General features: G+C 41.6%; 1 protein-coding gene across 1 annotated transcript; it reads left to right on the forward strand.

Annotated features, from left to right (window-relative positions):
- Nucleotides 1-900: 900 nt before the first annotated feature.
- CRTC1 (CREB regulated transcription coactivator 1) lies at nt 901-24,432 on the forward strand. Its single transcript, XM_026864913.1, has 15 exons — nt 901-906; nt 1,675-1,791; nt 3,154-3,201; nt 6,104-6,241; nt 7,009-7,070; nt 7,969-8,063; nt 9,377-9,462; nt 9,855-9,898; nt 10,213-10,433; nt 13,524-13,660; nt 14,230-14,481; nt 16,682-16,783; nt 22,105-22,191; nt 23,038-23,218; nt 23,983-24,432. The coding sequence occupies exons 1-15, from the start codon at nt 901-903 to the stop codon at nt 24,192-24,194; spliced, it is 1,788 nt and encodes a 595-aa protein (XP_026720714.1). The 3' UTR covers nt 24,195-24,432.
- The last annotated feature ends 1,157 nt before the right edge of the window (nt 24,433-25,589 follow it).

Raw genomic sequence — 25,589 nt, forward strand, 5'->3', positions numbered from 1 at the left:
CTCTCTATCCTATCTTGGTGCTCTCAGCGTGGTATCTGCTCTGCTCTGTCAGCCCCGCTCTGCATCCCTGCTGGTGTTGTTACTGTTTTATCAGAGGACTCTGCGTAGATCGCGCTGTCAGCACGGAAAGAGCTCGCTCTTCCTTCGCTTTGCTAGAAACATCTTCACTCAACCTCAAGGCCTTTGTGGTAAAGCTGTAGAGGCAGAGCCACTCGTTTTCCATCCTGCCATTTCCTTTGCGTGAAGAAAGTGTAAATTAAAAACCCATGTAAACATCCAGTTTTGGGGATGCCGCATTTTCTAGTACTTTTCCAAACTTTGCTCTTCAAAATTCTGGTGTTACAAGGCGAAGGCTTTCAGATCTCTTTGAATGAAACTAAACCAGATTTGTTGATGTACACACTACAGTACCTTAGCAACCAACCTGCATCTAGTCCAAGATCTGAACATTTAGTCTTTAAACAATTCTTTGCTACCAATCTAGGAATGTTCTTGCATTTCAGAGTGCAAAAACAGCCAGTTGACATCTAGTGAGGAACAACATACATTATAAAATATGTACTCCTCCACAGTGGGAGGAGAGGAAACTTATGTAAGCTCATTTCTTTGCTACTTTAATTGTAGTTTCTTGAGTCCTTGGAAGATGCATCCCTGGGAGCAGGATTGTTGTGTTCAGATGATTACAAATTCTGTTTCCTCAGTCTAAAATAGGTCTTCGGTGGCAGCGTGGTATTAAATCGAGCTGTGTTTTGTGGCAACACTACAGAATTGAGAAATTATTTTAAATGTTGGTGCTATAAACAAAAAAAATGAGGAAGGTCACTAACAAAAGATTAATCAAAACCCATAGCTCTTACTAATGAGCGGTTGAGACAGTATAGTTGCCTGGAAGAAGTGATGATGAAAGTAAGTTGATGTTTGAGGAGAAAAGAAATGACTTTATTGCACACCAGAAATGTATGCGACTGTGGGAAAGCAAACTAGAATATTTTAGTAGAGAGGTGTCATTCAGAACTGAGGAGTGATACCTGGCATTTCTTGAAACTTTGCAAACTGTCACATTTATTCTTTGCTGTTTTTTTTCTTTAGTTAGTTGGGTTTTCTTTGAAAACCTGTTTGCCTGCCCTTCCTACCGGGCTTTTCCTGGTGCAAGAAACCAAAATATTTTTCTAATGGTGGAAAGCTACAACTTGCTGTAATATCTCTGTTACCTAGATTGCTACAAGGTTGAGTGTTTCGTTAAATGGTATCCTTAATATACTAAATTAAGATGACTTTCTTATTTGTATGTCACTACACAACACCAGCTGGTTAACCCTGATATTACAGTCATGAGCAGACTGACGCAGGTGTTACACGTCCTGGTTTTCAGAACAGCAGGTGACATAAGAACCATGTGGTTTCACGTGGTGGTTATTTATTAGAAATCGAATACGATCGCTGACTGTGGAGTTGATTTTTCTTCCGTCACCTTACACTGTCACAGAAGACCTAGCGTGGCAGTTTGCCAACTGTGTTTTTGTGGAGAAGGTTGACGTTCGCTCGCAGAAGTTGAATTCCCGCTGTTTATAGATGGTATCTGTTCTCAGTGATAACGGACATGGTGTCAAGTCAGTTAAAACAGCTGAAAAATAAACGAGTTGCCCTTACACTTTCCTCCTCCTTTTCTTTTAGCTACAGCTGCAGAAAACCCAATATTTGCAACTGGGACAGAGTCGTGGCCAGTACTACGGTGGGTCACTGCCAAATGTGAATCAGATTGGAAACAGTGCCATGGATCTCCCCTTCCAGGTGAGTTTAATAGGGTGTTTCTTTTTTGTTGCTGTTGATTAATGCTGTGATGGGATGCTATTTTTTCCTCACAGGAGACCATGAACTAGCTTCTGCTTCAGAACATACCACCACAGCCTCAGCAGATCACAGTTTTAAAAATTTTTGCTCTTTTGGAATGGAGCATAGTTGTGTATGGGATGTGTGGATATTTTTGTACTGGATATATCTAGTGTTAGATATTAGTTCTCCAGTCCCCGGTCGTGATGCTTTTGTGTCAGGAATAGGCAGAGGCGATGCCACTTCTTTGTCAGTGAATATTTATGGTGGTGGTGGTGTTTTTTTGTTCAGTACCAAATTCATAATAAAAGCTTCTGTGAAGATACTGGAGGCTCAAAGCAAAAGTGGAAGCAAATAAGGCACGATGGCGTGGAAGAAGGTACACGGCGGTGGCGTGCATGTTCCATGGGAGTAATGCATGGATTTTAGGAGAGGAGAAGGGGGAGTGGGACACAAACTGGTATCAGAATAGTCACTTTTCTTTGTGTAAAGTAAATGTAGGGGTGTATTGGCTTGTTTTTTTGCCCCTACTGTTGTGACTCCAGAGGTAATGCACTGTAAACAGAAAATTTATGTGAATGTTTTGCTGTTAGTAAGCCTGTTTGGACAGAAGATGTTGTACAGTGGATATGATTAGGGGATAGGATACTTTTGGGACTCCTGATTTCTATAGTTAGTTGATTAAAGGTTCTCAAAATAATTAAAATTTTTGCATTAGTTTTCCTTTCCTTTTGTAACATTTACATTTTATCTCACAAGGATGTGGAAAGAATTAAATGTTGCAGCTTGCGGTTTGCTGATGAAGGCTGGCTTAATAAATATGGTGAAACTATTGATGACATCCTCTAACTATGCCTTTTGAAATACATGTAGACAGCTGAATTTGTGGAGGTTAAAACCTTGAACCTTGTGCAAGAGGAGAAGCAAATGTCTATTTTAATCTGGTTGCCTTTAGGCAACACAGTGCAGAGGTTTGTAATGGTATGAAGTCCTTAGTATTACTCCACAAGTGTCTGGTCTCCTCAAGATTTTTCTCTTCAGTTTTCTTGTTAAGGAGGTTCCTATTTGCTGTTGTATTTAAGCAGTAGTATTTCAGTATTTTTATCTTGATGGCCATTATGGATGCATAGACTCTTTTAGTCCTGAAACTAACGGTGGCAAGCAACAAAATAAACCCAGGTATTTGTATCAGCCATGAATGCTTTCCAGGTTTTTCAGTTTTAAGCTAAAATACGATGAAATTGCCAAAAGATACTGGTGAATCCTGGTTGTCTCTGGTGAGAGCCTTAGTGTCTGAGAATCTTGGTTCTTTGCATTTTACAGCACAACGGAGCTCTGGCAGAAGCCTTTGGAGCAGTTCCTGTCTCTTTGGTAAACAAGTATTTAGGTTTGTGCAAATACGTATTTAGGACTGGCGTACTGTTTGCCCAGGTAGATACGTATTTTCGCACATGTTACACTTTTTTTTTTTTTCTGGTATGCACAGTATTTATTTGATTTCACCGTCCCAGCTCCAAAGGAGTTATGGTCTGTCACATAAATACAGGTTTTGCCATGCATCCCAGTTTGGAACATGCATAATAATTCCTGTACAGACTCCCTGGACTTGCTATGGTCTGTCATGTGATTACTTATGATTTATGGGGGATTAAGTTGATGCAGACGGTGGTTTATTTGGCACTGTCTTGGCCTGTGATTTAAGCAGTCTCTGAGCATGTGCACTTAGCTTGCATGTTAAAACTCCATCGGGAAAGGCACAATGATTACCCAAATGCTGCTTGTCACCAGGAGGCACCGAAACGTAAACTGTCAGTAGGTACCACTCCTCTTTTCCCCCTCATCCACCTTGCTTGTTTTTATTTTTGATAAATCTTAAAGGGACACTGTTGCTTTAGAGCACTGAGCTTTTTCCTTCCTGTCTGTGAGTATTTAGCTTAATTATTTAATGTTTTGTGGAGTTTTGGTTCTGATTTCAAATCCTTGAATGTTTTTCATGGGAGAGAAGCAGTTCTAGTTCTTCATTTTCCAAATAAAATTGATGCTGGGATCTGTTTTTTTTTTTTTTAATTTTTTTAATCACAGTTGTTTACTGTAGTTAAGTATCACGTGCCCTGCAGGGTTGGATTTTAATGAAGGCACCTTGCCTGGTGTTTGGTCCAGACTAAGTTTCATGGGATGGTTGCTGAGGGAAACCAGACTTGTTGGAGGTGATAGCCATTTTCTTAAGTGTTTATATTCTTTTCTGCTTTCCCTAAGCAAGTTAGGGATTCACTTGGGATCTTTGTTCCTGAAAAGCCAGATAACAGCATTACCCAAAAATTCCTTGCTCTATAAATTGTAGCCCTGTGACAGGGCTTGGTCCATGTTTACTTGTGCCACTCTTGCACTCAAATTAGATTTTTGTTGTGTTTTTAATATGGAAGTTATGCCAAAAAAAGGGAAAACTTAAGGAATAACTATTCTTGCATTCAACTTTTTGTCTGTGTACTCAGATGCATTAGCTTCCTCTTAAATTCCAGGTGAGGTCTGTGTTCTACATGCTTCAGACTGGCTTCTCCTTTTTTAGTAACATTGTGGTTGAGACCACTGGCATAGGAAATTGCTTTTCCTGTTGACCTTCCAAGCACGCATGTATTTGCAATTTTTCCTGCCTTTGGGGTAGAATTGATGTAGCAAAAATACAGGGAAAAGTGAGACCTTTTTGTTGTTGTTTTTGATTTATGAATATTCCCAGTTCTGTGTGGTGCCAGTTAGGTGAAACTAGATTGTTGTTTAATGTTTTCAGCAGAGATTAAACCATCATGCTTTAATTTAAATTACTTAAAATTGAGATGCTATGACTTGAGGTTTCTAAGTCTTCACAGAAGAAAGTTATTAAGGAACTGAAGCAAAACACTGTGATCTTAATGGCTGAGAGTACAGTAAAAAGTCACTGTGCTCTCTTGCTAATCCCATGTTGACTTAAGCAATATTCTGCTGAATATAAAGTGTTGGCTCTGGAACGAGAAAATAAACACCACATCCACTTTGCATCCATTTATATACACAGGTTATGTGTGCATAGAGGGACAGGAGACTAATATTTGCTAAATAGAAAAGAGTTTAAAATAGTAGAAAGACTCTTTAAAAAGTTACTACAACGCATTTAAAAATGAATGTAAAACTTTTTAGATAGTAATTTAAACAGCAAAAGCTGGACACTTGGAGGGGGAAAAAAAAAAATAAAAAAGAATAATGTGGAAATGTGGAAGCCAGATGGTTTCATGGCTTGGCAGACAGGACAGTGCATTTGCCACGTGCAGCACCTGAATGGAGGAGGAAATTTTGGATTTCCAAACAGATGGTGTTGAGGGACTCAGCAAAGCTGTTCACATTGGCAAGGAGTGGAAGACTGTGTAGCTTTTTTTTCCCCAGAGACCCATATATTGCTGTTGAAGTCTGAGTAGAGGTTGACCGTTCGGTACTTCCTTTTCCCCCCCCGCAGGTATATGCTGGGAAGGGCTTTGGAAAATGTAGAAGTTTTCCCATTTATCCTGGGAATTCATCTTCCCTGTCCTTTCTCTGCCATCCTCGTTCTCTGAAACGATTTGCTCTCAAGATATTGGCGCTGATAAGGTTCAAGGTGGAATCAACCCACCTTGGTTCGCTGTGCAACCTGAATGAGATGAAAATCACCTAAAAAACCCATTGGATGCTGTAACTTTTTCTAGACAGAGGAGGAAGGAAACTGCTTTTCTTTTTCTTTCAGTGTCCCCTTAAAAAAATTACGCTGAAAGGAGGGGTGAAAGGAAGTTTTGAGAGAACACGGCGTGTTCTGGTGAACTAGGCTCACTGTGCATCTTCTTCCTGCATCTCCTGCCCTTGTAGTTTCAGCTCTGGTTGTCAGCATGTTCCTTCTGGATGCATGCTGCATGCTACGCCGAGGGAATGTAAACAGCCGCTGTCAGTAGGCTCCCTGCCACACTCACTTGTGGGATTTTAGAGATATGAAGGTTGGAGAGCAGCGCTGATTTATGAGAGGGCAGGTCTAGCATGGTCTGCCTCCACTTGTCTCTAATCTCTGTCTGGAAGAGATAGCCTTGGTAATTGCTTTCCATGGCTATAGTGAAAACGGTGGTGGAGGGAAAATGTACATGGTTACACTTGTCCATCTCTTTTTTTTTTTGAGTTTCATTCCTTAGAATAACACAGCCTTGCATACAGTATGAATAGCTTCTGGGCAGACTGCTTGCACGTGTATTTTTCTGCTTATAATTTCATGTGTGTCTCTCAGACTCCTTTTCAGTCGTCGGGGTTGGACACAAGCAGAACAACTCGACATCATGGTCTGGTGGACAGAGTGTATCGTGACAGAAACCGTCTCGGCTCCCCGCATCGACGCCCTCTCTCTGTGGATAAACATGGAAGACAAATATCCTTTGGTTCGTGAGCTGGCAGCGAACGCCTTCCTTTTCAACAGTCTCACAGTTTTCAGTTTTTACAGTCCCGTTCTTCCTCCCCTCCTCACCTGTCAGCAGAGTTGCTTCCCATCTCGTTTAATGTCATCAGCTTTTTCTGAACTGTGATCTAGTCTATAAATACCTACTATTCTGTAAAGTAAGCGTTTACCTTTCTCTGTTTCCTCAGCTCTGAGTGGAGATAATGATACATGTGAAGCTGAGAGAGACTGAGATCCTTTGATGGAAAAGGCAAGGCAGTCTTGGTAAAACTGAGTTACCCTTCAGGACTGAATAAATCCAACAGAATCATTCTTTGCAGTTCATTGTATATTTTATTACAAGTTGATTCATCAGTTTAGCATTTGCCAAGTGCTATTTCTTCTTGTCATTTGCGAAAATGAATTAACTTATTATTTCTGACTGGCTTAAAATGTGATGCACTTAGACTGGCTTGATGGGGCTAAAGGGGATGTGTGAGTGGGAGAGTGGAGAGACCATGGCTTCTCAGGGAAGAGTTAGATGCTCAGAAGGGGAAAAGGAGGATGATTGTCCTGTTGCTTAAACATTACAACAATCCAGATAATACTTGGGGTGTCCCCATAGAGAGTCTGCTTGCCTTTCTCGTCTGAGCTTAGTGGTTCTGACAGGGTAGTTTGAATTATTCTGTAGGAAAAGCTTACAAATAGGCCTCCTACTTAAGTGAGAAAGTGGAGTTGTTCTCCTTAACCAATGGAATCACGTGGACAGCTGTCCGTATGGCACTGTGTATCTGTCACCTCCGTCAGATACGAGCTGGAGAAGGTTGGTAGCACAATCCTGTGCTGTATGTGTTAGTAGCTGGGCTGCATTCTCTGATACTTCAGCACTTTCATGTGCAACAAAGGCCTTTATTGTTCCCCCAGCAGCTGGTCATCTGAATTGCCGTGCCTTCCTGAATTTAGAAATTGATTTTTTTCTTCTATTACGCTTATTCTTTTAGATGACCCGCTTTTAAAATTAAGGTGTGTCAGCTAATGTGATCTTTTCAAAGGTAAATATTGCCAGATGTTCCAAGGCATACCTCAGAATTGTTGAGTTGTAAGAGACTTGGATGTTTCTCACTGTGCAGAAACTGGGTTAGTCTGTCCTCGCAGGCCTTGGAGTGAAAAGGAGCACTGAGTTGCCTGTTCCTACCCCTCGTGCTCCTGCCACTCGAGGTGCTGGGGTGCCTGCGTGGTGGCCTACATTCCCCCGCCAAGGACGGCTCCTCACGGGGGATGTGTTGCCCGTGGAGGTTCCCATCTCCACGACATACTTGCACCCTGAACCAGTCATTTTGCCTCCCTGTGAAACAGGGCTGCTTGCTTTTCGAAGACCAGTATAACCGAAGTATGTATAAGCAGCTTTCAGCTTGAAAATGGCGTCACTTGATCATGCATAATCTTAACAAATCTTAGCAAATTATTTTCTAACGACGGCAACTAATTTATCCTGTATTCCTCTCAATCCCATTAATGAAACAATTGTTCTTCAAACTTGAACTAATTTGTTCCGCGAATTGATTGTTTCACAAGGAAATTATGCCTGGTGTATGCCATGTATAGATTTTGGTTTTTTAATGCAGAACATTCATGTTTCACTGAGTTGGTTACATTTATCTGAGATTAAGCATTCTTTTATTTAGAGAAACTGACAATAAAAATTTTTTTTGGCCTTTCAGGACAAATTCTGATTCTGCCTTGCACCAGAGTACTATGACTCCAACACAACAAGAATCCTTCTCAGGAGGGTCACAGGACATGCAGCAGAAAAGAGGTAAACAGTAAAAATATTTGTAACATTCAAAGCATTCTACTCAGATTATATCCATGTGTATTGGAGTTCATCTTTTTCTATAAATGTGCGTGTGCATAACACTTTGTAGATTGTTACAAAACAAAGGAACAAAGGACCACTTGTACTCTTCTGGGTACTGAAATACAGAAAAGGTTATACAAAGCTGAGATAGAACATTTTCCTGAACCCCATATTCTGTTTTTCTAAGACCTTGCTTTACGGGGAAAATTAATCTGGGCTTGGGGGACTCTGGTGGTTAGACTGCCCTCAGCAGTACTAGAGGTTTGCCATTTGTAGTAACTCCTAGACAAGTGTAGAGATGACAGGCGTTTCATGGTCAGTGATACAATATCGTAAAGCAGCAAGACTTAATCTAGCTTTTATTTATGGGATTGAGGTCGCTGGTGAATCTACCCGCAGAGGCAAGGTTTACAAACAGTGCTCTGATAACATTTCCAGTTACAAGCTGGAGCAGCACAGCCCTCTGGCACTAACAATTCTGGTGCCCTCTGCTGGCCCTTGTTCCCGCTGTCAGCTCAAGAAATACATGAAAAACTCTTAAATCTGTGTAGAGAAATATAATCCTTAAACAGCCACCCAGAGACAGGGGAATGTGCAACATTCAGAGGCTATTCCATTTATTTCTAGAGCTGTAAAACATTAAATAACGATCATCTTAAACAGGATTACATAAGTACAGATTTATAGTCACCAGTGGGAAAGGCTTCTGTTGATACACCTCGCTGATGGGGCTTTCTTTGGATGTTTTTTTGTCACCTTGCTATTAGGATGATGAAACAGTTGTTTGCCACTTTGAACAAACAAATGTGCCTGGGATATGGAGAAGTACCAGCTTTATAGCGTTTCTCTATCCTGGGGGAGATGATCTGGGTTTTTTCCCCCCTGGAATTGTCCTGCTGGCCATCGATTCGGTGTGCTGGGTCTACGTCGCTTGTGCGAAATCCAAGAGAGAGGAGGAACCAGGTCCCAAGATACGCTCTTTCCATTTAGATCTAAGCAGACTAAATTGGAGGCCAGATCTTTTTAAGCATTATTTGGGATTTTTTGGAAGCCGATAATGTCTCCTTGCTAATTAAATACTAAATTTTAGTCTCTTCTGGTGTTCTTTTTTTTTAACAATTTTGATCTCATAACACTAGAGTGCCACTGTTTCATATTCATTGATAATAGGTTACTTCAGAGCTTTCAAATGCTTAAACTTCCTAATCTGAAAACTTCTTACTGAGAAGCTTAATATAATGATACCATTCCTTTTGTTCTCATTTTTTTAGTTTTATTACTGACTGTCCCTGGAATGGAGGAAACCACCTCTGAGGCAGACAAAACCCTCTCTAAGCAGGGATGGGACACTAAAAAGGTAGGAATCTTACATTTCAAAGTGTAGAGATGTTATTTTCTAAATTTATTTAGGTAAATTAATGCTCTAAGTATTGTCAAACCAAACCAAACTACTTGTAGAGATTAGAGGTGCTGTATTTAGCAACAAATCACTAAATGTTAGACACTTTAGATCTATGTGTCCATGCAGACGTATGATTGTATCAGGAGAAACTCTTTAAATTTAAGCCTTGTTGTGTCAATAAAGCAAAAAAGGTGACAAATATCTTCTAAGAGCCTCACGGAGCTCTTGTGTTGAAGAATAGCTCTTCTGTGGAAATGTATTAAATAAAACTTACTAATTGAAATATATCCTAAGCATTAATTTCTAGCACTATCTTTGCCTTTAAAAATGTCTCCCTTCTGTTTTAGACTGGGTCATCAAGACCTAAATCATGTGAAGTTCCAGGAATCAAGTAAGTTTTAAGCAACTTTTTTTTTTTTTTTTTTAAATCTTTAAGAATGAACATTGTATATTGAACGTCCTCTTGCTTTTGAGTTTTCTGAAAAGCCCTCAGACACTAGAGCACTGAAGTAGATACAAGAGAAGCCAGAACCTCTTTGAGTGACCCGTTGGCTATTACATCTCTGGTTTATCAGATAGACAATATCTAGTTCTGTATATAGCACCTTCCTTTTTAAAAAAGACTTTATAAAGATCTGTCCAGGCTGAAATTGAGATGTCTTTTTTTTTTTTTTTTTTCCCCCCTCCCCTCTCTCCCTTATTTAGCATCTTTCCATCAGCTGACCAGGAAAACACTACAACACTGATTCCTGCTACGCATAACACAGGTGGCTCCCTGCCAGACCTGACAAACATCCATTTCCCTTCCCCTCTCCCAACACCGTTAGATCCTGAGGAATCCACATTCCCAGCCCTGAGTAGCTCCAATAGTACCGGAAATCTTGCTGCTAATCTGACTCACTTGGGCATCAGCACTGCCAGTCAGGGTAAGATCATAACTCAGGTGTTTTTACAGATTGTCCATAATATGTGATTTGTCTTAAATTCTGGAAGTCGCATTGCTGGGTAGTACTGTTCTGTCTGAGAGGTAATTCCACTTCACTCCTGATCAACGTTTCTTTGTAAACGAGTTTTATCAAGCCATTTCTGTATGAAAAAAGTGAGAAAGCTCTATTTAGTTACATGACTTGGAAATTGTCTTTCATTTTTCTCATGTTCTTGGTGCCTAAATCGTCTTTTTTTGGCCTTTTTTTGGTTTATTTTATGCAAAGGACTTAAGGAGAGACTAGCATCCAAAGCATGCCTCCCTTGTAATTCATTGTACTTAACCCCAACAGCACTTCTGTTATGAAAAATCTTCAGCAGGCCTTTTGTTTTCATTCCTATAAAATGGCTTTTTTTCAGTGTGAGGATTCTTTTGGGGGGAGAACATTGCTTGCTTCATCTGCAGCAAATTTTCTCTTTTGAACAATCAAGAATAATGTTAGAGACTTTACAAAGCATGCTAGGTTTTGTAAGCTTGACTGCTTAAGTTTTGAAAATATCCTGAATATACAGACTACATAATATAACGGGGCTTTAGGAAATGATACCAAGTGCACACCTGAATTTCTCACAGCTCTCACTGTGGTGCCTTTGTGTTGAAATTGTTGCCTTCCAAGCCACGTAGTTTTTGCTGCAGATTCTTCTCGAGTGTTGCATCTGTTTGAGCAGTTCAGCACGGCAGGTCTGAGTTATGTTTGCTGGGCTTTTTGGACTTTGGCAATACTGGTAGTTTTATTTAAAAAAAAAAAAGAACCCACAAACAAATATTATTTGCGATGTGGTAATTTGTAATATTTGTGCTGGTCACCTGGTGATTTCAGGATGTGTTAACAGTATGGGCAAATAGCCTGGTGATTGTTATTTTTTAAATAATTTCACTGGGTCTCACTCAAATAGTTGTGAAGAGTTGCATGTTTTTACTGTCAGTGACAGTTGCAGTCAGTCGATTCCTAGAATAGAAATGAGGCATTGTATCCAAAAATACAATTATATTTCCTGTGTTAGGCTGGCTTCCCTCACCCACTTAAAAATCCTCTTATATATTGGGAAAAGGAAATAATTCTAATCAGGTTCATGTCGTGTTATGACTGAGCAGTTATATTTAAGAATGAAGCAAGAAGACAGCTTAACCGTTTGAGTACAGAGTAGGTCAGCAGCTTTCAGCATCCTTTAACAAGTTTTCTGGTCTCAAAAGAAACTACACAAAGTTTCAGAGGTGAGCTGTCACACAAGTAGAACTTAGTGAGCCTGTGCTGAGAGCATTATCCTGTGTATAAAAAGAAACAACCTACTTGCATGGAGTTAGGCCAGATTGGGTCGCTATGTTTTTTTGCCGTACCCATAATTAGCAAAGTAAACGGTGTAAACCCAAACCAGTAAGTATATAATTGCTTTGAAAACATTTCCTCATCTATCAAAGACATAACAAAATAAAAAAAGATAACACTCATTGATGATTTTCCTGCTTCTCTTTGGAGACTATCCCATAGTTTAATCATTGGCATAGTCAGTGTTTGGTGGGTTTTTAACTGATTTTGTCCAAACTGTCCTTGCCTCTCTTTCTAGCTCTTTAGCAGAAAATGTAAAGGCTTGTGAACGTTTTGCAGGAGCTCTGTGCGTTGCACAGGCCTGTCCTCAGCAACCCCAAGAAAAGGTGGGGAAACAAACACCTGTCAGGTTACAAAGAACAGCCAACAATTGAAGGCTCCACGTTTGTGCATTTGAGTTTGTCAGTTCGCTGACATGTTCCGTGAGACGGTGTTGATTTTGAAAACATGGCAGGGGAAGCCAGGCAGTCTTCAGAATCTGCACGGTTTGAGCCAGTTTGCCTGCTGGCTCCTTGGCAGCCTGGACTTCCTGGCTCCCTGGCAGCCTGCCTGGAAGCCTTGAACATTTGCCAAGTGCCTAGGAGCTCGCAGGCTCTTGTGAATTCCTCTTTTCTGGCAGCTCTGGAAGAACAGCTCACTAGCTATATTGTCCTGAAATCACTTTCCAGGGTGTCTCGGTTCCTCTAGGGTAAAACAGAAAATAGGAGAGGTTTCAAAACTTCCAGATTTTTGTCTTGAATTTGAACAAAATTACAATACTTTGAATTGTTTATCACTACACCCTGCCTAGGTCATGGCTCTTTAGATGTGAAGGATATTTCCTGCCTTCCTGTGCACAGGTATGCTGTTAAAGATGGAGTACTTCCTGTGTAACCAGTTTTTCTGCTGCATTTTCCTAAATAGATGTTTGCTTTTATAATACAGAATCACAGAATGGTTTGGGTTGGGAGGGACCTTAAAGCCCATCCAGTCCCACCCCTCTGTCATGGGTAGGGATACCTTCCACCGTCCAGCCTGGCCTTGAACCCTTCCAGGGAGGGGTCAGCCACAGCTTCTCTGGGCAACCTGTGTCAGGGCCTCCCCACCCTCACAGGGAAGAATTTCTGCCTTAGATCTCATCTAAATCTCCCCTCTTTCGGTTAAAAACTATTGCCCTTCGTACTACCCCTACACCCCCTGATAGAGTCCCTCCCCGGCTCTCCTGTAGCCCCCTTTAAGGACTGGGAGGAAGCTCCCATATCTCAGGTGCCCTCTGATTAGCCTCGTTACATGATCTGTTATCTTTTCCCTGAAGTTTGAGCACTTACAAAGAGAGCAGGATGTGCTTTTCCCAGGTCCAACGTGTGCAGCCCAGGAGGGGTGCGAGAACAATACCCATGGTTTCTGTAAAGCCCTGAAGCTCCTCTGCCTGTTTCAATTTCAAGTCCATATTTGTGCATGAACCTGAACAACCAGGACTGGTTTTGGTCCAGCATAAACCACAGGGATCTTCCTCTCATCCTGATGCTCTTCAGCCTGACAAAATTAATTGTGAATTAGCTAACGAGTTTCCGCCTGATTGGCTGAGGCGCATTCAAGCGCTTTGCATTAAGTGGTTGTCCACTTACACCATTCGTTTTTCATCGTTTCGGTAATTACCTCCATACAAGTATCAATACACCAGTGCCGTGTTCCTGTTGAAGCTGGTTTGTTCCTTCCTGGCAGGAATGACGACGACGCCAGCCCCTTCCCAGCAGCACCGTCAGCCAGCCGTCAGCCCCCTCTCCCTGAGCGCAGACTCCAGACGACCACAGTCACAGCAAATGTCTCCTACGCTTTCCCCTTTGTCACCAATTACTCAGGTAGGAACTTACTTGGAGAATTAAAATTTTTCAAGCTTGAATTTATTATTTTACCTAGGGAGAAGCTGGCTGTAACTTCATCTCTTTCGTTTAGTAATTTTCTTCTTCAAATGTTTTCATTAATTCAGAGTCTTAAAAAGGGAGAGGTTTGTAGAGGGGACAGGTTTTACTTTCATTTTTCTAGAACCGTGTTAAAAAGCAACTATTAGGACACTTTTCTATAAGGGTATTGTCCCAAAGTTAGTTTTGAAATTTAAAAGACATTTCTCTAATTCATGAGAGAAGCTCAATTAGCTTTTTTAATTGATCTGGAAAGTGTGACTGGGTGACTGAATGGGTTATCAATTTCTGAGCTGGACATTCGGCTGGACTTTTAGACTATTTGTTTGTTGTACACTAGAGGTGATATTGAGCCTTTTGAAACATGTTGTTGACTGTTTCTGAACCTTTAGGTAACATTTCTTAAATACGAGATGAGATAGTCCAGTTCTCTTGGTGTGAAACTTGATGTTCTTAAAAATAAAGGGAGTTACCTGCCAACATGGGTGATTTTGATTCTTCTTTTCAAGGCCGTGGCTATGGATGCATTGTCTCTGGAGCAGCAGCTTCCCCCATATCCATTTTTTACCCAGACAACTTCCCAGCAACAGCAGCAGACCCAGGTGGCAAGTACACTGCCTCAGAATACTCCTTTAATGCAGACCTCTGGTTTACAGCGAGGAACACAGCTCCCCCCACTCTCCGTCACGGTACCTTCTTCCATCCCCCAGTCACCTCCGGGTAGCCAGACCCAACCGTCAATGGGAATAGACATCAACTCGGTAAGCAGCTCAGGGCAGTAGAGCTTCCCTTGCAAAGCCTGGTAGCGGACAGCCTGGTCTCAGAGATCAAGCTGAACAGCCCTCTTAAGAAGTGTTACGCTTAGGCGGAGTCTGAAGTAGACTTAGAATGGGTTTGGTTGACATTTCAATGTTTTATAGAGGAAAATCCGGGTTTAATTTGCGCTGAGGGTGGCCGTAATTTCATAAAACCGTGTCCCTTATGACTCTGTGTTTGATTAGACCAGCTTAAATATATCAGCTTTTATTTCATACCGTGCTGCTGCCGTTGCAGTGATACGTTTTCTGGCTGTTAAATGCAGTGCAACCCCAACACGTTCCGTGTTACACGGTGTGCTGTAGACTGGAGGCGTTAGCAGGACTTTGATAAAGAAACCTGCTAACAAGCATTTTCCAAAAGTTGGAGAGAACCAGGTACTTCCTATACTTTCTATATTTAGAACCCTTTCACTTTAAGGAATTTTTGAGCATACGTTATTATCTTCAAAAATCGGATTTGTGGCTGCCTTCTGATGCCCAGAAGAATTGGAGTGTATACATACACACCCCAGTGATTTATGGACAGATTTCTTTTCTCACTTGTTTTAACATGGTCTGTTATGAAATGTTCTGTCTGTCTCAGCACAGGAAAATCCAAAAGACAGAGCAGGATCAGGGTTATACAGACCAGTTAGGGAAGAATGTTACAGCTCATTCTGCCCTGCTCTGTAGGATCTTGGTTGTCTGGCATGTTGTGTCCTCCTGGCAGTGTGTAGTGACAGTAGCTGGTTTGAGAATAAGAAATCATTGTGTATTGATCTAGCACTTCATAGTGAATTTAATTTGTGGATGAAATTTTTAACCCTTTGTGCTGATAAGTGCTTCTTGAAAGAAGCTGCTTCCCTTTCAGGATTGGAAGGGGAAGAGGGAAGGACACTGACCCACTCAAAATGTGGCCGTGTTTTGATTCTAATACGTAGCTACCAGTACAGATGATTCTGATTTTTCAGTCTTTGCTTTCTGTGTTGCTTTCCTCATCCTAAACTTCTTTACGACCTTAACTTTTAGGGTGCTGTGCTTATCTTTTAAAACAACTGAAATCATACATAAATAAACTTTTTCAATTGAAAGCCAGTTTATTGAAAAGCCTTTTGAGCTGTGTTACAGCCTCACTGACAGCTTTTACTTAGTTTCTATAAAGCAACATTGAAATTCATTTTGCTGTAGTTTGGACATCTGCTTAAGGTGTGTAAGTAGGAATGCATAGCCAAAAGGGTTAGGACACGTTTTGTTGAGCTGTACGGAATTCAGTGTCAGAAAGCACTGGCAGTACAGCGTTCTCCCCCGCTGCAGAGCTATCTGATTAAATTACTCCTTTCATAGAACTACTGGATTGCAGGTTTTCCTCAGTCATCTGTTAGCCTCCAAAAGGAGTGTAATGAGAAGAGCTGTTCTTACTATTTATGTTAATTAGGGCAACATTCTATTTAAATGCCATTAAGATTATTAATTTGTTCAAATCCAGGGTTCTTTATGACTAAAAGAAGGTAAATCTTCGAAAATGTGTTCTCAAGACGACTGAGAACAACGTAAATATAATTAATATAAACCTTCAAAACATAATGTGAATTCTCAGACAATGTCTGTTCCGTATCCTGGGGTAAAATGCAGCTTTGAGAAGGATTTCAGGCTGCATGGTTCTACACTTCAGTCTCGATAACACACCGAGGCTGTTTAAGACTAGGCAGAGTAATACGAGAAGGATTTCCAGAGCAGTGTAAACACAGGTTAAGAATGTGTGGGTATGGCAGTTGAAGAATAAATTATATTATTTTCAAGTTATTCCCAGCTTTCAAGACTTACTTTTTGTAAATCGTTGGCTGACCAGATTTTTTTGGGTTTTTTTTTTGTTTTTTTTAATTGAACGTTAACTGAGAACAATGAGAAAATGCTTCAACAGTTTTGCTTGTACGACAGCACTGCCCAGCTCTCAGCCATTCAGTCAGACAAGGCCATGCCCCGCTGATATCTTAACTCTCTTCCTTTTTGCGGCATTGTTCACAGTAATCGTGTCTTCATACATAGCCAAGAGCTGCTGAAGAGGATGGTTTCTCCCAGCTTCCTCGACCTGTATACGCCAGAAGTTTATAATTTTCCAACCTTCCATCAATCCCATGGTCTTTAATTCTGTGTTGTTCTGTAGGCTTCACTCCAGCAGTACCGCAGTAATGCTGGATCCCCAGCCAACCAGTCTCCCACCTCTCCTGTCTCCAATCAAGGCTTCTCTCCTGGCAGCTCCCCTCAAGTAAGGGACTCTGTGCTTCCACAGGCCTTGCTTCTTGTGTTTTGTTTTCAGTTGAGTCTCTCCATTACTGACCCATAGTTGTCTCACTGTAATTGTACGTGCCTCATGCATTACTGATGTCTCATCTTGTTTGCAGTTTCATTCAGTTCCAGAGTTTTTCAATAGCTGGTGAATTACCTTTTTATTGATTAAAGCTACTATTTGAATACAATTAGAACTCATTTCTTTGGGATGTACTGTGGACAGAACCTCCAGGTAGACCCCTTTCAATTAGCAATACCCTGTAGGAGCTGACAGATGAGGTTGGGAGGGCAGGGGGGAGAGAGAGAGAAACTTAAGTGCCTCTTGCAGCAGAATAACTCCTGTGGCACTAAAATCCCTTCTGTGGCCAAATGTATTTACATCAGCACCTTTTTTTTTTAATGTGGAAACAGTACACTTTGAAATAAAATGCTGGAGAAAACGCTCTTGAAATTGGCAATTGTATCTCGTGGCTTGCAAGTAATGGGTTAGTAAGCACGCTTTCTTGCATGCTAGCTGGTTTTTCTTCCTGTGTATGTATATACTCATACATCCACATGTCCTATGGGCAAGTCATAGCTTGGGGTGTGTGTTATCCTACGAAGGGCAATTTTTCTCTGCCAGCAGCAAAGGCAGGTAAAAACAAGGCAGATTTTGGGGGTGCCCCTAATGCAAGGGAGTGGATTTTCGGTGCAGAAATGTAATAAATAAAAATAACAATAAAATAAAAAATAAGAACAATAATAAAAAGTTAATAAAACAAAAAATAATACAAAAATCTGATGCTGCTAAAATAGCTCCATAAGGCTGCCCTTTTCCTAAATCCCACCTGTAGAAACAAGGTGCAGGAAGTTCTTCCAGAGCATCACAACAGAGTCTGAAAATACATCTTCTGTTCCATCATTTAACGTTTAAGGCTGTAAGGAGGATCCTATCTAAATAAGTGCTGCCCCTTCATGGTTCCAAAGCTGAAGCTTCGTCTCTCCTTGCCATTAGCCAGAGACAGGTCACTGGTAAGCTCAGTACTAGATCCGAGTGTCAGGACTGTCTGGATTTTCTTAACCCTTGCTTAACTGCTTCTTAACTTCTCTCTCTTCTGCCTGCTTCTGCCAGTTCTGCTGTGTTCTGTGTGTGGCTCAAAGAAAACAAGAAAACTTACTCCTCTAGGCTGTCATGTAGAGCAAAGCTGTTGCCAGTCTTGCTGCAAATTCTCAGGTCCAGTTCTCATTTGGGCAGTGCATCCGATTTTGATTTTTGCATTGGTTTTCTTTCCCCCTTGACTTCTCAATAACTCTTTCTTGGTTTTGTCCACAGACTTGTTGCCACTGGTCAGTCCAGAGTACTGGAGTGCAGCCAGTGCTCTCCAGTGGGGCGCACACTTGACTGTAATTTTTCCTGCTGGGCCTGTTTTATCCTGTAAACTCTTGCTTAGGTTCTGCTGTTTTCAAGTGGGACACCCTAACTTGGTGCGAAAGGAAGCGGGTTTATTAATAGTGCCTACTTTCGTATTGGCCTCTTAAAAATACCCACACAATTCTTTATTTTTGCTAAATTAAAACCGAGACAGCTTTCCTGCCTCCATCAATGAACTACAAGCGAGTAGTGGCGAGCGAGCTATCTGTGGTGGTGGTTGCAAATGCTGAGCGTGGAGAGAAGCAATGGGGGAAGAAAAAACAGTTTGGAAGAAAAATTTGGGTTGGTTGTGATTATGGGGGCAGCTCCCAAATAGCAGCATCCATTAGACTGTAGAGTAATCTGCCAAAAGCAAAGGCAGATTGGTTCCAACAGCAGAATATGCCCATTGTGGAACAGTCTGGCACTGGCTGACAAGAGTGGAATAAAGTAGGTGTGACCGGGTAGGCGTCCTCCACTTGCTCCTGTTCCTCTGATTAATTTTAGGTTAAATCGTTCTGCAGCGTATCAGTACGATGAGTGACGTGCTCTAAAAATAGAAACCTGTGGTTTGATTTTTATCACAGACGGTTCATTCACCAGAAGTTATTTTTCATCTTTCCACATCTCCAAATCTATTTGCTCTTGTGTTTTAGATGTGTGTTTGTTACGAAGGTCTTCCTGTTCAAACACGAATTGAAAAGCTCTGCTTGTAGTTCTCAGCTTTGTGTTTGCATGGCTTTTCATTGACAATGGCTTGTTTATTACTACCTCGCTTTTCTCCTCTAACACCTGGCATACTGTTCCAATTAGACAGAAATCTGCTTTTTTTTAGTAGAATGGCTGTATACTGGATAATATGGTATGTATTTTTAGTTTAATAATTTAAGCCAGGGGTTTTGTGGTTTGGGTTTTTGTTGGTTTGTTTGTTTTTTTTCTTGCAGTCACCACATCATTAACCCAAGAAGATGTACTGTTGACAAAACAGACCTCATCTAGTGTTTCTGGAGGAGATGGTGTTAGCAAGATGTTTTTCACAAAGTTGTCGATAAATTATTCTAGGACTCTGAAGTGTTGAAGTAATGACATTTCCAGTTGATTTCCTTTGGGGGTTTCAGTGCTTACAGATGTGATAACCAGTATAGTTGAGAGCTGAGGAATAAATACGGGCTGGTATGTTTTGTTAGGAGTTACTAAACCAGAATAGTACTGATAGATTTTAGTCTTCTGTTTATTATTTTTCACGTTGCCCAGACTTTTTAGGATGGGTACAATGCTTAATGGAATGCAAATATTTTAGGTTTTGCCCTACTTCTGAAAAACTCCTGTAAAAATGAAATGTCAGAAGTTAAAGGGAAAAAAAACCAAACCTTGATCCTCTTTGGAGCTCTCAAATAGCAATTTTATTTCTAGTGCTGGTCTGAACTGGCTTTGATTCACGTTGAGTATGTGACATCCTGAAGCGCACATTTTTCATTAGAAATTGTTATAAAGCATCACACAGTTTTGAAGCCATGCTTAAGATGGGAACAATTTTCCTGTGATAGAGTTAAGCTTGGCTGGTCCTGATGCGCTTGCTTGAGTTAGCTCTAGGTTGACTCCATGATTATTATTTTTTTTTTTAAGAAGGAGGTAACACACGTAGAAGCGAGTTGAGTAATGTGGAGACTGAGTAGTTGATCAAAGTGTACCAGGGCAGCAAGTAGGATATCGGCGGTTTAAAGAAAAGTGTGGGGTTTTTTTTATTTAAGTAGTGCTTGGCTTTTTCTCTTATCAGGTATAATGTGGCTCTTGCTTGTGTTGTTTTGATCGTTTCCTTGTAGCCCTGTCTCATGCGAGGGATAGAGCAGCCACAGTAGTTTTGAGGACCGGACGATAAATTGGAAGACTGGTTCCAATAATAACCATTTTCTATTTTTATCTGCTTCTAAGGAGGGTGTTAAGCTGCAAAGATGTCATTATTGTTCTGTGGTCATTGCTGTGACAGATCATAAATGCCCAGGAAAGTGAATCAGAATCTTATTTTTGTCCGTAAAACCCTATTCTTGGCTCAGGCTCCATTTAATCAGTATTGAGGACAAGCTGGCTTTGTTCAGTTAAACCATTTCTGACTGAGAAGTCCCCGTTACAATCCTCTCTGACAGAGATGTGGGGCAGTTGTCTACTACCTTTTCTGACTCTGCCAGCGTCGCCCTGGAACGTGCAGCAGCGTGGAGGTCGTAAGGCTTGTGTTTCCAGTGTTGGGCCGTTATCCAGCAGCCCTGTTCTGCAGCAAATTTTTCTCTTCTCCAAGTGCATCCCGACCGTGCCCGCGCCCTCGCATGCAGCCGGGGGGAAGCACTTCATGGGGATGCTGCTTGAATCCTGCAGGATCTGCTCAGCGAGGAGTTTTGTAGCACGCGCAGCATGTGCTGAACTTTCAGCCACCTTCCCCCACTGAGTCTCATTCTGGGGCTGTGAATTCCTCCCTTGATGCCACATTTATCCAAAAACATCCATATAACGGGATAGCTGAGGATTCTGGCTGAAGGTGGCAAGGTTTTTGTTTGCTTTAAAAAGAATGTATTGTTGCTTCTTTCCTGATAGTCTCCTCTCATAGAGGTTGTGGGCGTTTAATTTAATTTTTTTTTTTTATATATATACAAGACTTGCATTCTTTTCCTTGCATGCAACCTGCAAATAAGCTGCACTGAGAGACGCTACTGATGCAGGAGGGAGAATGTTTAAAATGTGATGTTTGCTGAAATTTTTATGTTCACTGTTGTGGACATCATCTGGTGGTTTTTTGAGTATCTTAATCTTTGGCTGTGTTCAGTGCTCTTAGCTGTGGCGGCTGGTGTAACTCTGTTCTGATACTTCCTAGGCTTTTGCTTAATTTCATATGCTGTTTAGGTTTTTAAGGAGAAAATTTGTAGCCTTCCTCTTTTCATGTGTAGATAAACCAGCTGGAAAATGCTGTGGAAGGTATTGATTTTTTTTTTTCAAGATTGATACAAACTCCATGTAAATTGTCTTTTATAGACACCATCTTTTATAGGTGCTCTGTCAGCAGGTGAGGTTTTTCAGTTGGAATATCAGGATTTGTGAGTTTTAAATAAGGAGTGATCTCTCTGTGATTTCTTTTATATCTGGCAATTCTATGGGACAGTGTGAATAGTATTAAAACATTGACCTTGACTTCTTGGTCACCTTTAGAATAATTGATAAATGATGGAGAATAACTTATGCTTGTCGTGATAGAGGGGACATTAAAATTAGCAAGGCCGAGGAATTCCTCCCGAGATTCTTGCCTTTGAACTGCTGATAACATGCTTCACTGGGCTTCCTCGTTAATTTTTCTGAGCTGCAGCTGAAGAGAAATGACTTTAAAACGTCAGGTTTGTTTTGGCACGTTGTTGTCTCGGTGGCTGTTCCATGAACACGAGGTCGCAGGGACAGCGAGCGGTCACTGCCTGCGTGCTGGTGATCAGCTTTGCGTATTGTTTTAACGTGCAGCTTACTTCTCTGTGGGGTTTGTCTTTCACACACACAAAAAGTTCACCAAAAAAAAGCTGAAGTTGCAGATTGCTTTTGTTTTTTTCTTTTGTTTCTCGTGTTACCTAGCGCACTCGTCTGTTTTCATAAATCAGAAGTTTTCTGTGTTGTATGTCCTCCGTGAGGAAGTTTGTTTGGTTTACTTGACTGTATTTTTGTGCTTACCAAGAGGCAGCGTCACATGGAAGGATTTGTGTGTTGGAGGGGAATACTGACTGTGGTTTGAATTTGCTGGTGGTTAGTGGCTGTTAATGATGAAGGGCACTGCTAACTAACTGTGAGAAGAATCGGTCGGAAGGCTCGAGTCACTCGCACACCGTGGGTACGTCTGTTTGTGAGATTTTTGCACCATAAAGACTCTGTTTTGTTTTCAGCATTCTTCCATTCTGGGGAGTGTATTTGGTGACTCCTATTATGATCAGCAGATGACAGCTAGGCAGGCTAATGCCCTATCCCATCAGGTGAGCAAATTCATCTCAGATTTTCAGCTATGTTTCGGCCACTTTCAGCTTAAAATAACTATAGATCAACTTCTGATTATTATATGTGAAATCACATTTTGTCCATATAGTTTTACTTCTGTTATTTTTAGTTTGCAATACACAGGGATTTGTTTTCTTTTTTGTTTTTTTTTTTTTAAATTTTTATTTCCCCCTCTCCCCCTTTCTTCCCCTTCCTTCCTCTTAGCCATTGTAGCAGATGTTTGTAAAGGTGTTCTGCCAAGTTTATTGGATTAAAAATAATGAAAGGAGATTAAAAAGCCCCCACATCTCTGGCCATAGTTACGTTTGGGAAGGATTCATTTGTAGGTGGTAATAATATTTACTCCTGAATTTGGCAAACAGCTCATGCATGGTACCAAAACCTAGCAAGCAGACCCCTGCCTTTGTGAGCTCAGCCAACCAGTGCATCGATCTGTTCGACTGTGCAAAATGCTCTGGTAGCAGGGAAAAATAAGTCAGCTTCTGAGAGGTGGTGCTTGATGGGCAGATCCCTGAGTTAGTAGCATGAATTATGAGTTTTTTCACTTTGTTTTAAAGCTACCTTTTCTTTTGTTCTTACGATATCGAAAGCAGCAATTTTATTTTTGCATCCACCCCCTCCTCATTCCCCTGCACTCCGAATTTGGCAGTAAACTATTCCGGAAAGTTTAAGTGAAAATAGACCACATTTGATCAACGAAACCTAAAGATGAATTTGTTTGCCTGTCTCTTTCAACGTTACTTCCCGTACTTGAGCTTTGTAAGTTGTTTTGCTGTATTTCTTCGTGCTTACAAGTAACAATTCCTTTGTGCCTTGGTCTTCAGCTTGAACAGTTTAACATGATAGAAAACGCCATTAGTTCCAACAGCCTGTACAGCCCTTGTTCCACCCTTAACTACTCCCAGGCCGCCATGATGGGACTCACTGGCAGTCATGGCAGCTTGCAGGACTCGCAGCAGCTGAATTACTCCAGCCATGGAAACATCCCCAACATCATTCTTACAGGTAAGAAAAATCACAGACTTAACCCGCAGGTAAAAGCATCCCAAGTGTCAATGTTTCTCTGTTGTGCAACAACTCCCTTCAAGCCAAGAAAGCAATAGGGATGAAGGTTTTGTTTCACCTGGTGTAAAGGTTCATGTTAGTGCCCTGGTGTATCTCCTGAGTGCTGGGGAGCCCCATGGCCTCGTTTAATCCCAGCAAACGGGTAGAGCTGCAATGGCAGCACTAATTATTTTACAGATTTTTCCCTGCCTCTGAATTTACTGGATCCTCTGCCACAGTGAGGGAGAAGCGGTGAAAGCTGAACTTCTTCCTCTGCTGCTCTGCTCGAGCTTGCCAACAAAGGATTTTTTTTAGTGTCACATATGGTAGCGAATCTGGTCACAGTTGGACATTTGGAAAGAATTTCTGTACAGGCCACTGAGAAAACTGTAGTTCAGTCCATACTTCAGCCAAGGATTCTTGCTGATGAGAATCACATAAATTAAGGTTATTCCTCCTAAACCGAAGGGGGAGAGACTCAAGTGACACCTTTGTGGCTCCTAAATATGAATTTTGTTTTGTGTTGGGTCATTGTGATGTGTTTGAGATGCTCTGACAAATCTGTAATTCATCCAGCAGGGAATGGGGATAGAGGTTTCTTGTTTGAACCTCAGCCTTAGTTTAGCAAATTATTCCAGGATTTTTGCAAGCTGTTTTATGCCCTGTCTGCCTGGTGAATGTGTATTTGCTGAGTCCTGCCGACACCTTTCTCATTTTCCCTGCAGTGACAGGAGAATCTCCTCCCAGCTTATCAAAAGAACTGACCAGCTCTTTGGCAGGAGTGGGAGACGTCAGCTTTGACACGGATTCCCAGTTCCCTCTGGATGAACTCAAAATTGACCCTTTAACCTTGGATGGACTGCACATGCTGAACGACCCAGACATGGTCCTCACCGACCCCGCCACAGAGGACACGTTCAGGATGGACCGGCTGTGAGGTGCCGACGCCGGGAGCGGGGGATGACGCTTGTTCCTGGAGCCTGGCCGAACTCGAGAGTCCAGCGGGTCAGTCGTGTCGGGACAGGACCTGTCCTGCACCACATGTACAATGAGTAAAGCTTGTCGTTCTAAGCTTGCAGCGCTGCAGACCCCTACTCCCTGTCGCGCCGTATTTCACCCCTTATCCACTCATTGCCATTAATGAGTAAGGAGTTTCCATCAGCCTTTTCCTCTCCCTGTCTCATGCGAGGGATAGAGCAGCCACAGTAGTTTTGAGGACCGGACGATAAATTGGAAGACTGGTTCCAATAATAACCATTTTCTATTTTTATCTGCTTCTAAGGAGGGTGTTAAGCTGCAAAGATGTCATTATTGTTCTGTGGTCATTGCTGTGACAGATCATAAATGCCCAGGAAAGTGAATCAGAATCTTATTTTTGTCCGTAAAACCCTATTCTTGGCTCAGGCTCCATTTAATCAGTATTGAGGACAAGCTGGCTTTGTTCAGTTAAACCATTTCTGACTGAGAAGTCCCCGTTACAATCCTCTCTGACAGAGATGTGGGGCAGTTGTCTACTACCTTTTCTGACTCTGCCAGCGTCGCCCTGGAACGTGCAGCAGCGTGGAGGTCGTAAGGCTTGTGTTTCCAGTGTTGGGCCGTTATCCAGCAGCCCTGTTCTGCAGCAAATTTTTCTCTTCTCCAAGTGCATCCCGACCGTGCCCGCGCCCTCGCATGCAGCCGGGGGGAAGCACTTCATGGGGATGCTGCTTGAATCCTGCAGGATCTGCTCAGCGAGGAGTTTTGTAGCACGCGCAGCATGTGCTGAACTTTCAGCCACCTTCCCCCACTGAGTCTCATTCTGGGGCTGTGAATTCCTCCCTTGATGCCACATTTATCCAAAAACATCCATATAACGGGATAGCTGAGGATTCTGGCTGAAGGTGGCAAGGTTTTTGTTTGCTTTAAAAAGAATGTATTGTTGCTTCTTTCCTGATAGTCTCCTCTCATAGAGGTTGTGGGCGTTTAATTTAATTTTTTTTTTTTATATATATACAAGACTTGCATTCTTTTCCTTGCATGCAACCTGCAAATAAGCTGCACTGAGAGACGCTACTGATGCAGGAGGGAGAATGTTTAAAATGTGATGTTTGCTGAAATTTTTATGTTCACTGTTGTGGACATCATCTGGTGGTTTTTTGAGTATCTTAATCTTTGGCTGTGTTCAGTGCTCTTAGCTGTGGCGGCTGGTGTAACTCTGTTCTGATACTTCCTAGGCTTTTGCTTAATTTCATATGCTGTTTAGGTTTTTAAGGAGAAAATTTGTAGCCTTCCTCTTTTCATGTGTAGATAAACCAGCTGGAAAATGCTGTGGAAGGTATTGATTTTTTTTTTT

The sequence above is a fragment of the Athene cunicularia genome (assembly GCF_003259725.1).
Source record: "Athene cunicularia isolate RWA chromosome 28 unlocalized genomic scaffold, athCun1 chr28_part1, whole genome shotgun sequence".
Lineage (NCBI taxonomy): Eukaryota > Metazoa > Chordata > Aves > Strigiformes > Strigidae > Athene > Athene cunicularia.

Bases quoted from the DNA above. Each gene is read 5' to 3' on its own strand.
- CRTC1 (XM_026864913.1), top strand. The intron at 9,463-9,854 runs GTAGGAATCTTA...CTTCTGTTTTAG, and splicing joins AGGGATGGGACACTAAAAAG to ACTGGGTCATCAAGACCTAA. The intron at 13,661-14,229 runs GTAGGAACTTAC...CTTCTTTTCAAG, and splicing joins CTTTGTCACCAATTACTCAG to GCCGTGGCTATGGATGCATT.